Consider the following 13,435-nt stretch of genomic DNA (forward strand, 5'->3'; position numbering starts at 1 on the left):
TGCGTCCAGCCGTAGTCGCTCCGCGGGGTTCCCAGAAGGCAGCGGGGAAACCCCGCCGCAAAGGTGCGACCCGCTCGGGGACTCCGCGGCGCATGCAGCGCTGGAAGCCAGTGGTGGGATCCCCACCCATCCTTGGAGACCGCTTCTGCCTTGAGTCCTGGGTAACGTGGGGCTGTCCTCTCCCGGTGTGGTTTTAGTGCTGGTGCGGGCGTTCCTGTGGGCCATTCTCTTGCGTCTACTCTGCGGGCAACCGAGATGCGTCTCCGCAGAGGTCCAGGAGGAACCACAGGCTGCAGGTCGCCCCCAACTAAAATGAGTTTCCTGATGTGTGCTTCTTTCTTCCCCTCCCAACTTCCACTCCTTTAAGAGCAAGAAAAAGCAACGTCCAGTCGGGTCCCACAACAGCTTCAATGGGGTGAGGGCGAGGAGTGGGATAGCGATAACTCTTCCAAACAACAAAGGAGGAGTGGAAGGAAGGTGAGTCTCTGAGGACTCCATACTCAGCCTCCTTTGGTGACAGGGTTAAATGGAAGAGATATTTGCCCTATTCAAGAAGGAGAAAAAAAAAAAAAAAAAAGAACAATGGGTTCATTGTCCCCTTGCCTAGAATGCCAACGCAATTGTAGGTCTTTGTGAGGTCTCTTGGCTACTTGGTAAAGTGGAAGAACTGTCAACTCAAAAAGAGTCCAGTAAGAGAACCTGAGCCTGCGATGACACAGTAACCTGAGGCCAGGGGAGATGGCAGGTGAGTCCTTGCAAGAGGAGTGGAAACTTCTTGGATGAGATTGTTCTACGACCAAAACAGAATGGTTAGGATCCATTCAAGAGCTTTTATTTTCAATATCTTCCCTGTTTAATCGCTCTGTCTCCCCACACACCACGCCCCATTTTCTCTCCTACAGAAGAAAAGACATCCTAAGCAGGAAACTCCCTGTAAAGAGATTTCTACCTCCTTTTTATTCATTTTCTGTCCCTCCAGAAAAGGATCACCTTTGGTCCCCTCTGCTTTGGAGGAATAGAGGGCAGCCTGCCTTGTGCAAATCTTTTCCAAGCTTTCATTAAAGATCACCTCTAAGCATTTCCACTATACAGTGGAAGCGAGCAGATGCCTTCTTGCTGAACTCTGACCCACTTCCCATTCATCTTCCCAATAATAATGCCAAGTGACACTCGAACAGCAGGACAATTAGATCAAATCCTAGAGCACACCCGGAGGGGAAAAAACAGCATGTCTAAATACCACCAACAAAAACAAAGTTCAGGAGAACAGACTTAGAGAAAGGAAAGAAAAAGGGGAGTTCTTAAAAAGATAAAGTGCCCTGGGTGTAGCGGCAGGTTTCTTTTCTCAGTAGATTCTTGAAAGGAGTAGAACTGCAGCATCTCTTTGCTTAAAGGACAAGTGAGAGTGTGTCTCCATCCACCAGGTAGGGGAGATCAGGTTCTCCTGAAGAGCAGCAAAGCCTCTATAGTGAATCATGTAGGGTATTTGGAGCTCCTCCTTCCATGCCTGTTTATATCAGGACTTCCCTTTGGTGCTGGGCTTCTTGGAAGGTATCCAAGATAGATCTGCCTTGTTGTCACATTCCCCTCAGAACAGTAAACAGTGTTTACTAGAATTGCAAGGTGTTAGTATTGGTGGGACCAATTGCTTCCTTGAGGCAAAATAGCCATTCTCTTTGCCCTGGTGCATAAGCACAAGGTGAGTGATAGCTTTGAATTCATGAACTAAGAGGGGCTGGGGTTTACAGTTCACTCAGTAGGAGACACTTCTTCCTACAGTGATAAGTATACAGGGTTGCCTGGCCAAGAAGCCCACTCTATCTGAGCCTGGCCTTGGGTGAGAGGGGCCATCTCTAAGCAGAGGGACCTGTTCACCATCTCAAAGCAGAAAGTAGCACCCAACAAGGTCAAGGGTGAAGGAGAATATTTAAATGCAGAATTGCAAATAAAGTGAAATCTCTTATGGTGTGTCTGCTAGGAGATGGTGAATGAGCAGTTCTGGAAGAGATTTTTACTGTTTGGGGACAGTAGGGAAAACACGGACATTAAGTGAGATGATGTACATAAAGCACTTAACATAGTGCCTGCTGCATAACAAGCTCTCCAAAACTTGTAGCTCTTATTTTGGTTATTAATATTTTCATTATTGTGATAGTTTATTTATTTTTTAAAAAAAGGCCAAGATCTTTTTTCCTTAGCTTAAACAAGCAAAACAGATAAAAGCCAAAAGCCTTCCAGGTTTTCCTTCTGGCTTCCTCCATCGCTCCCTCACTCATCACCCTGATCACTGATGTATTCAAATCCATGTAATGAAAAGCATGCTCTAAAGACGTGTGGCAGTGTGAATGGGGAATAACTCCAACTCTCACCCTTCCACCCTCAAATCTAGGCGTAAGTGTGAGATAGCTTTGTCTTTCAGTAATATGCCTCAAGCACTTTTTGCCACTCACGGCTCACAGTGATTAAGGACTCCTGCCTGGCAGGGTCTTTTGCTGTAACACCCAACCTACATTGGAACACCAAGCTTTCTATTTTCACTTTTTTTTTTTTTGGCCTGCCTTCTAATTTTAGCTGTCATATGTGTTACTCCTCCTAGGTAAACGAATGCCCAAAGTCAATTAATATGCACACATCTGCAGATGGTTTTGAGACAAATTAATGGTAAGAATTTCAGTGGTTGCCAGTATTTTTAGTGCTCCTTTATCACAGATTTCAGACTTAGTACTCATCTGCTCTACTTAAAGAATAATCCCTAAACTTTGTACTTCCTTCTACCAACCAAGCAACATACCTAATGGCCTTACTTCCTATATCAGCAAAATAACCCAGCATTGTTGCCTGGATGTATATGAAATTACATATTTTTAAAGAAAACTAGCTATTAAATTTTCAATAGAACTAGCTATTCAAAACATAATATCCAAAAAATTCTATAATTAATAAAAACAAGTAATAGATGAAATGACTGAACATTAAATTCTCCAGAGTTATGGAAGCTATTGAGGCGTCTGGATTCTTAGAAAACTGTATTTTCTTATAGTTTTCTATATGTCTACATATAGTTTTATAAGAAAACTATATGAAAACTGTATTAGGTTATATATAGGTGAAGTAATATAACTCTGTCATGATACAGTATGTGCAAAGATTCTGCTCTGAATATTTTCTAAGAAAGAGGAAACACACCATTTCCATTTGAATTGTATCCTACCTATAATTTTGGTTCTTTTCAAAAATCACCCTAATAAGACAAATAAATATAGAATGTTTTCTTCCTGTAGAAATTTCTTATATATAGTAATCTTTTCTGGTTCAATAAAAATGTCAGGTCATTAGTATAAGGGCTAAACTAGTGATTTCTTATTCCAAGAATCAAAGTATTTCTGGAACTATCAAAAACTATTACAAGATTATCCCTATAGCCCTTTGCATATATTCTTACTGTAACTCTTAACATCAAGTTCTTTTTGTATGTCTGACTTGTCTCCCCTAGGTTGGATGTAAGCCATTCAAGAGCAGAGATTATTTCTTTTTTATGCTCCTAGTGCCTTGTGAAAATAAGAAAGATGTATCTGTTCAGTAAATGTTTAAGGGGTAAATGACTGAATACATTGCCAAAAATGAATTTATGTTGGTAACACGTTGACTTTGAAATAGACTACCAAGTACCATGATACTTGGCATTCCTTATAGATGATGAAGTCAGTAGACACTGTTTTGTGTGTGATTATCTATAAATGGGAGTTGAGATGAGAAAAGCAAATCAGGCTTCTGTAGATAGTTTTTATCCCCATGGAAACATATATATTAAGCCCATTCTAATTTTTCTGGTTTAGAAAGCGAATTAGTTTTGGCTCAGAGTGTACTATTATTCAAAGGATAGATTCATGCTGGCCAAACTAATCCACCAGAATAATGTTCTAATGTATTAAACTTTGCCCCAAGTAGGACGAAATATTTGGGCCAATCATGGTTAGAACTCTTTTTTGTCATCAAGAAAATCCAAAAAGCAAAAAGGACCACCCCCAGAACTTTACCCCCAGGATTTCTATTATAGCTGTCTTGAATGAAAGGGTCTAGTAAGAAGCTGGTTCTGTTTTCATGGATGGGAATTTGGGTGATGAGGAGTTTGTGGGGCAGAGGAAGGCTTAACTATGAACAGTCTCATCTCTGATCAAAACTACTCTAAGACAGGGAAAGGAGGATGAGAGGACCAGGGGATTGACATCCTGTTTATCTTTTATCTTTCATTCATTCATGCACCTAATAAAAGAGTTTATTAAGAATGATCATCAGAGAGAGAAAGAGAGAGAGATCCCAAAATAGAAGCTGCAGTCTTTTATAGCCTAATCTCAGAAGTAACAGGCCATCACTTCTGCCACATTTTTTCAATCATACAGACCAACCCTGGTACTCTCCTCAGATTATCTTAATTTTATCTTAATTTTAGGGTGATTTATGTTTCTTGCTGGGACCCTGACTGATACAGATCTCAAGAATCTCTTTGTTATTTATGAACTCATCTCACCCACCTTGGACCTAATGCTTGTTGCTATTTCATATGCTGTGATTTCCATATACCATGGTTTATAACCTGGGTTAATGCCTCATATGGCCCAGCCCCCAGGATCTATGCACATGTGTTGCTGGAGCTCCCACCTAGTTTTTCATGTCTGTACAAGTAGGACCCAGATACCTATCATTGATTCCACCACTGTTTGATTCCACCTCATGGTGCTATCCCAGTTATCCCTCTCGGAAGCCTCACTGGCAATCATGAGAATTGTGATTCAACCTCTCTTGGACTTTACATTTTGTAGATATTCTACTATTAGCTTTTCCCTTCTGTAGACTCTGCCCTAATCCAGGAAAGGTAGGTTTGCAAAAGCCCATCTATCTCTTTTTCTCAGTCTGTTCCATTCTGCCAACATGGAACCATTCACTCCCAATAGTTGATAAATAGCATGACATATGTCTTTATTTTTATCATCTTTAAAATGAGAGAGCTGAACTAAATTACTCAATCATCCTTCTTTTTTTTTTTTTTTTTTTGAGACAGAGCCTTGCTGTGTCACTCAGGCTGGAGTGCAGTGGAAGGATCTCAGCTCACTGCAACCTCCCCTTCCTGGGTTCTTGTGCCTCAGCCTCCAGAGGAAGGCTTGGATTATAGGCATGCACCACCACACCAGGCTAATTTTTGTATTTTTAGTAGAGACAGGGATTCGCCATGTTGGCCAGGCTGGCCTTGAACTCCTGGCCTCAAGCTATCCACTTGCCTCAGCCTCCCAAAGAACTGGGATTGCAGGGGTGAGCCACCACACCCAGCCCTCAATCATCACTTTTTAATAGTCTAGTCCAGGGGTCAATAAACTTATTCTGCAAAGGACCAGATTGTATACATTTTAGGCTTTGTGGGCCATATGGTCTCTGTCACAACTACTCTACTCTACAGCCACAGACAATGAATAAAAGAATGAGAATGGCTGTGTTCCAATGTATTAAAAAAAAAAAAAAAAAAAAAAAAAACCGGTGGTGGACTGGATTTGGCCAACAAGGTATAGATTGCCAACCCTGAGTCTAATTCTTCATTTTCCACACTTCATCTCGGCATCAGCAATGTGTTGAGTAGAAGGAACTTGAATCTTGCTTTCTGTTCTGCCTGTAGGAAAATAATAAGAACCATGAAATTGGTGCAGGAAATCTTAGTCTGTTGTCGGTTTAGGGGCTCTTCATCAGCAAGTGTGGTTTTCACACTATCTTAAGAATGTATTCAGAAAATTATTTTTTTTCCTTTTTGTAAGGCAATTGGCTGTGTTTTCCACATGGAACAGTTGAAGCAAGGGCAGCTATACTATTTTTAACCTAAAACCAACTTTTGTAGCCCTAAAAGTTCAGCAAGAGGAATATTTTAAGGGAATATAAAAACAATAGTGTGACCATGATACTCCTATTAAAATGGGGCAGGTAAATACATTCTAATTATAACTAGTGCTTTAGGAAAACTGCCTCTAAAGATAAACTCAACCTCAATAAAACAAATACATTCTTATACAGGACCTAGTATAGGAGCAACACTTCTGAGTTGAATTCACACAAGTTGAGCTGCTGTCTGAGCATTTTTCCACATTCAGCCCAAGTTATGAAATTCAGCTTATCTAAAAATTTCACTCAAATTTCACTCTGAGTTACAAATTCAATGCAATCTCTATCAAAATTCCAACATCTTTTTTGCAGAAATAGAAAAATCCATTTTAAAATTCATATGAAATCTCAAGGTTATTTTTGGGAACCCAAATAATTTGACAATTAGACAAAGAGACAATTTAGAAAAAAAAAAAATTGGAGGTCTCAAACTCCCTGATTTCGAAACTTACTACAAAGCTAAACAAAATAGGGTAGTAGCAGCCTAAAAACAGACATACAGACTATTGGGATAGAGGACCCAGAAATAAACCCTCACAGATATGGTCAAAATTATTTTTGACAAAGTTGCCAAGACCATTCAATGGGGAAAAGACAGTTTTTTCAGCAAATGTTGTGGCCAACAGGCACAATAATGAAGTTGGACACTTATGCCATATACACAGATTAACTCAAGATGGATCAAAAACCTAAACACAGGAGCAAAAACTACAAAACTCTTAGTGGAAAAGCTTCATGACATTGGATTTGGCAATGATTTCTTAGATATGACACCAAAAGTGCAGGCAACAAAAGAAGAAATAGATAAATTAGACTACATCAAAATTTAAAACTTCAAAGGACACTATCAACAGAGTAAAAAGGCAACCCATAGAATGGGAGGAAATACTTGCAAACCATATATATCATATGTCTGATAAGGTATTAATATCCGGACTATATAAAGAACTACAACTCAACAACAGGAAAAAAAAACCAACCCAATTTAAAAATAGGCAAAGGAGTTGAATAGACATTTCTCCAGAGAAGATATATGAATGGTCAATTTTTCACCATGAAAAAATGTTCAACATCACTAAGTAAATCAAAACCACAATGAAATACCACTTCATTCCCATTAGGATAGCTTTTATTTGTAAAAAAACAGGAAATAAGTGCTGACGAGGATTTGTAGAAACTGGGACCCTTGGTCCAATGGTGGGAATATAAAATGGTGCAGTCACTATGATCATTTTTCAAAGAATTAAACATAGAATTACTATAAGTTCCAGTAATTCCATTTTTTGGGTATATATCCCTAAAAATGAAAGCAGGGACTTGGACAGACATTTGGAAACCCATATGCATGCAGCATTATTCATAATAGCCAAAATGTAAAAGAAATCCAAGTGTCCATTGACAGATGAATGGATAAATAAAATGCAGCATATACATATACATACAATGGAATATTATTCAACCTTTAAACAGAAGGAGAATCTGATGCATGCTATAAACCTTGAAGACTATGAGAATTAAGACAGTCACAAAAGTACAAATACCGTATGATTCTACCTATGAAAGGTACCTAGAATAACCAAATTCGTATAAACAGAAAGTAGAATGGTGGTTACCAGAGGCTGCAGGTAGCAGGGAGTAAGGAGTTATTACTTATGGGTAGAGTTTCAGTTTTGGAAGATGAAAAATGTTCTTAAGATGGATGATGGTGATGGTTGCACTTAAAAATGGTTAAAATGGTAAATTTTATGTTGTGTATATTTTACCACAATTTTTAAAATTAGGAAAATAAATGTAATTCACTCCTTCAATTACTCCCTCCCAGCAAGTTTTCCCTCTCAAAAAGAATTATATTAATGATACCCATAATCTAGTAAAAACAGGATATTAGGCTGACATTGAGTTGAATTCCAGCTCTGTCAGGGAATGTTTTAGCTACATGCCCATAGGCAAGATACTCTAAGCCTCTTTTCTCATATATAAAATATGGAAAGTAATTTATCTTACTAAATCATGAGAAATAAGATAACACAAAAGATGTCTGGCAAGAAATTGACATTCAGTAAACAGAAGCTATCAGCAGCAGCATCATTCATGTTTCCCATCCAAAAGTCATCTTAAAAACTTGAGGTCATCTTTGTCCTCTTTTTATAACCAGTTATCATATTTTGTCACCATGACAAGACGATTCTTTTTTCAAAATGTTTCATGATTTTTTTCTTTCTTTTCTCAAGGCTAACATCTCAAGTATCATCCCAAGCTGGAGTGATAAGAATCTACCAATGGATTTTGGTACCTCTCTCTATATATTTTTTAACTTTCCTATAGGAATTAGACTATGATAGTCATTCATTCATCCTTCTTTTATTTAACAAATAGGTATTGTTTGTGCTAATGTAATCAATGAAATTGAGGTCAGGACCTCCAGATAGTACTCTGAACAAATCATGCCTAATATTCTAACTTTGTGGATTTATGTTATTTTCAATTTACAAATGTATTTGGTAAAATAGCAATTTCATGAAAGGTATAAAGGAAGAGCCTCGGGGACTTAGCTAAAAACAATCTTAAGGTGTTGCTTGAATAATATACTATAGTCACATGAATATTTTATGTGAACCACCTAACTTTGATATAGATATATGATTTTAAGTCATTTAACTGAAATGTTTTAAGACCATGGCTCCTAGCCCTTGGATAATTCCACAGCACTTTAATGGTAAATGATACATTAACTTAGCAAAGTGTCTAAACCACTCTTCTAACTAGGAAAACTGTCTCAGGAAAATTATTCAACAATATACCAAACTATACAAATCTCTTCATAAAATATCAATGATAATTAATCATCATTAATTACCAATTATACTATCATTATCAACAGATAACCTTCATCGTAATTAATCACCTTTAGTCCACATAGCTTGGGAAGCCAAAGATTCAATAAAGTTAAGTGTCTGTTGTTTTGGTTTGTAGTTTTCCCCTTTTGGCCAGTAATGGTATCCGTATTTCCTCTAAGAAAGTGCCGTTCTCCAACAACTAATCCATTTGTTTTGAGTAGGATTGAAAGACCTCTCCCCACTGTAAGCATGTGCATAGAATTCCAACCTACTTAACCAGAGTTTCCCATTGCTCTAGTCATTTTCCAAAACGGGAAAATTAGATTAAAATTCAGAACTTTTGTTCCCATGGAAGAAAAGCCTCTTTTATACTAGGATGCTAAGCAGTTAAAATGCTGTAAGGCTGGGAATGACAGAAGAGAAACCTTAACACAATTTTGAATCCCTCATCCTACTATGCCCTAAAATATCACTGGACTTTTCAGTTACTTGAACAGTTAATTCGTTTTTTGCTTAAGGCATTTTGAATTAGATTTTCTTTCTCTGGCCCCATTGAAAATGTCTTTATTGACACATTCATTTAGCCATCTCTTTAAGAATAAAAATGGTAAACAAAAGGGAAAGCAGGCAAAGGATGAGGACAGTGTGTAAAGGATCCTTATGACCACACTGTGCCTGGTTTCTAGTCCAGGACATTTTAGGCAGTTTTTCACTTATGAGCATATATCTTATGTGTCCTCTTCTCCTTTCCTGAATTGCCAGAATCGGTGGCTGGCACTCCTCAAGGCTGACACCCACCATTAGACAGATGGAGCTGAGTGGGGCAAGGCAGAGGCCAGGGAGACCCTGCCAACTCATTTGGCCTCAGGCCCAGCCCTACTCTATAACCACTGCTGCTGTCAATATCCAGCTAAGGCTGGTCTGAGTTCTCTTTACTGTCAGTTTTTCTAGGCTTCTGAAGTTGACAGTGGCATTGCTCCTTCCAGGCCTGGTGGGTACACGTGCCAAATCACAGCTTTGCATGGTTGGTAAGGTATCCCTTGGCACTCAGGCAGGCTGAAGTTGCCTCTCATCCCAGGGACTCCTGCACCACAGGGGTTGTCAGGGAGAATGCCTGAAACAGCTGTCACCCCTCTGCTTGCCAGACTGATGTGATTGGCTTTGTTGGTATTCTGTCCTTCCCCACACCTCCTAAAGTTGTCCAGTTCGTAAGCGTCAACTTTCCAGAGAAAGAGGACTGTTCTTGCTTTGTCCTCCTCACCAGGTTCATCTTTTATTCTGCATCTAGAAGGGATCTAAAATGTGATCATGTCACTCCCTGGCTTAACTTTTCAAGGGTTTTCCCAGCCTGATGCTCAGGGTCCTTCATGATCTTGACCAAGGATATATATCTGCCCCAAACTTCACCATTCACAACCCACCCAAATCTTGTCACCTCCAAGCCATTCCAAATGTGCCAAGTTTTCTTCTATCGGCACCTCTTGCATGCTGCTGTGACTTACCCCATCATGTCTGCTTAAGTCTTTTCTGACCTTCAAGTGTCAGCTCAGATATACCCTCATTCAGAAAATGTTTCTGAATCCCCAAACATAGAGGGGAAATGAAGTACCCCTACTCAGTGTACTCACAACCCTCTGAGTTTACCTGTATCCTAGAACCCCTCATACTGTATTGTAACTATATATTTATACATGGCTGTGGTTTGACTATTTTCATCCCCACCAAAATTCACAGTGAAACTTTTCATAACCATTGTGATAATATTAAGAGGTATGGCCTTTAGTAAGTCATGAAAATGGAGCCCTCATGGATAAGATTAAGGATCTTATAAAAGGGCTTGAGAGTGGGTTCATTCTCCTCTGCCCTCCCACCATTTGAGAATATAACATTCCTCCCCTTTTTGCCCTTCTGCCTTCACCATGTGGGACCCAACAAGAAAATTCTCACCAGATGCCAGCACCTTGATCTTGGATTTCCCAGCCTCCAGAATGGTGAGAAAATAAATTTCTGTACTTTACAAATTATTCAGTTTCAAGTATTTTGTTATAGCAGCACAAACAGACTAAGACAATATGTGACTCCTTTTATAGCCTGTGAACAAATTGAAAATAGGAATTATGTCTCTTACCTGGTATACAATAAGTACTTCACTTATGTTTGTTAAATGAATAAATTAATGGCGTATAAATAGCTGTGCTTCCCTATTAGAATTAGAGCATAAAATAAGACAGTAAATGCCTGACTCCTAGGAGATACTTCATTTCAGGAAAAATGTTACTGCTGTCTTCTGCTAGTCCACAGGAGTGCCTGATTCTAAGTGAATGTGAATTGTACTGGCCAGGACATAGAGGAGCAGGAGGACTGTCACCACTGTTTCTTGCCTCTTGTAGGTCTAATAAAGAAGAACTCCTGGCTGTGGAGTTTCCCATCACCACTTGCACCAAACCAAATCCCTTTATCTCTGTGCCCACTCCCAAAGAGTAGCACATCATGGGTGTATACAGAGCAGCAGGGAGCACAGCCCTGCTTTGGCAATCAGTGGTACCAGTGTCCCTACACTGTCCATGACTGGCAGGGATACCTAGCAGCTACTGTGCCGCTGCATGCCCATGGTAATGAGTGTCAGCAATATTGAGGGCAGTGAGACTTCCATGTTACCTGCAATGCTAGCTCAGTGTATTTATTTTCTCCCAAATATTAGGATCTGTGCTAATAATGGTGTGCTGCAGTGGCAGTTAAAATGTTGAGGCTCCCTTTTCTAGATTAGTAGTGTCCTCTTACCAGCAGCCAGAACTAGAAAATAGAAAATTAAATAAATTAAACCCAAATCAAAAATTAAAGAACAGAATATAGCTGGTAGAAGAGAGGATCTTTTCATCAATACTTGTGCTTCTACCTCATATACCATAGAAAACTGGAAGAAGCTAGACAATTTTTTTTTTCTTCTGTCAATGAGACCATTTCCTCTAAACTAATATGGTCCAAGATAATATTAAAGCTCTAGGTACTGTGTTGAAATACAGCCCCAAACCTTGAGTTCAAACCTTGGTTTTGCTGTTTATTTATTTCTCACAATGATGTTGGATAAGATCCTTCTCAGCCTAGGGACTGTTATCTGTAAAAGGGACATAATGAAGACCCATCTCATTGGATTAATATATGGATTATGTAAAATAATGTATATCAAAGTGCTTTACAAACAAGGGGTGTGATCCAAAGTCACTCTGCAGGGCATAGTCCTTTACATATAGAAGGCGCTTGATGAATATGGGTTGAATTGAAATGCAAGGGAGCTATCACTAAACACAGCATTGAAATGTTGAAGGATACATTGATATTTCCTTACTCTCTCCATTACAGGTCATTCTCCTCAGTTTGGGAGAAAGAATTGACATTTACCAGATGATTTGCAACTGGGTAGGAAAAATAAATAGGAAGTGAGTCTTCATTTCAGTGAAAAAGGTACCCTCAAGGTTCTGAAGCAGGAATCACACTTCCTGGGTATCTTTAGAGATTCTCACAGTTCCACAAAGCTCCTCCATATACACCCTAAGGAAGTTTGGGGGTGAAGAAGCTCCAGGGAGTGGTTAGCTGCATTCTCTTGACTATTAAGTGGAAGAGGGTTTTGCTAGTTGTGGGTAATGGAAGTACTCAACATTGCCAAAGGTACCAAAAAAAAAAAAAAGAAGAAGCCACACATGGCTTCACCACCCACTGAGAACAGAAAAGGGCAGTCTTGGCTAATTGACTGTCAACAGATGCCTTGCTAACAGTGCTTCAGATGATGGGAGTCATGATTCAAGCGAAGCAGGAATCAGCAAACTCACAATGCCTGCCCAGTGGGCAATGAGAATCATCGAGGAATGCTAGGTATAGATGCAAATACAGACTTATGAGAGAAAGGTCCTGCAGTAGACCAGAGTGTATGCCCTTTTAAAGGAAGATACTCACAATTGTCATGCAGAAAAAGGACACAGTGTTACCAGTTCTTGGTGTTTGGGTGAAGGAGAAAGGACAAGATGGAGGAAGGTGAACAAGAAGGCACAATCCATGTTGCTTCCGGGTTCTTCCTCACCAACTTTCCCGTGCACGGGAAAATGCAGTCTGTACCCGGGAAGATGCAGATCAACCGAGCATGCGCCAGGTGACGTCAATCCGAAGAGATCGAAACTTACCCGGCCACGCCTATGGAGACGCCCCTATCACGCCCTTATCCCACCCACTGCCCTCCCCCTTCCAGTACCAATGCATAAAAGTCCCCTGCGGGCAGGAGCCGGGGTGACGTCTTCGGCCCCTCCTACTTGTGGAACCGAGAACCTCATCGGAGAGTCCCGTGGTGACTTCCCTGGCCCCATACCTGAGGACCGGAGAACCTCGCCTGAGAGTGTGTGCATATTTGCAATAAAAGACTGCCGCTTTCTTATGTACTTTGGCCTCATGTTTAATTATTTAGCTCTCCTAAATTAAGTATTAAATTAAGTATTAAATTAAGACAATTATTAAATTAAATTAAGACACTTGGTTTTTCAAGAAAAGGTGCAAGTCAGCTTTTACGTGAAATCTCTGATTTTTTTGTAAAAGTTGAATGTTTTTGTTTCCCGAAAGGCAGACAAAGAACCCCTGTGTTAGTCAAGAAAATACATCTACAAGCAAGATTTAAATCATGGTCAGCCAGT

General features: G+C 39.7%; 1 protein-coding gene across 1 annotated transcript; it reads left to right on the forward strand.

Annotated features, from left to right (window-relative positions):
* The first annotated feature begins 62 nt into the window (after positions 1-62).
* LOC106993670 (uncharacterized) lies at positions 63-13,184 on the forward strand. Its single transcript, XM_077968387.1, has 5 exons — positions 63-161; positions 368-477; positions 8,154-8,211; positions 10,696-10,750; positions 12,120-13,184. The coding sequence occupies exons 1-5, from the start codon at positions 93-95 to the stop codon at positions 12,149-12,151; spliced, it is 324 nt and encodes a 107-aa protein (XP_077824513.1). The 5' UTR covers positions 63-92; the 3' UTR covers positions 12,152-13,184.
* The last annotated feature ends 251 nt before the right edge of the window (positions 13,185-13,435 follow it).

The sequence above is a fragment of the Macaca mulatta genome, chromosome 15 (assembly GCF_049350105.2).
Source record: "Macaca mulatta isolate MMU2019108-1 chromosome 15, T2T-MMU8v2.0, whole genome shotgun sequence".
Lineage (NCBI taxonomy): Eukaryota > Metazoa > Chordata > Mammalia > Primates > Cercopithecidae > Macaca > Macaca mulatta.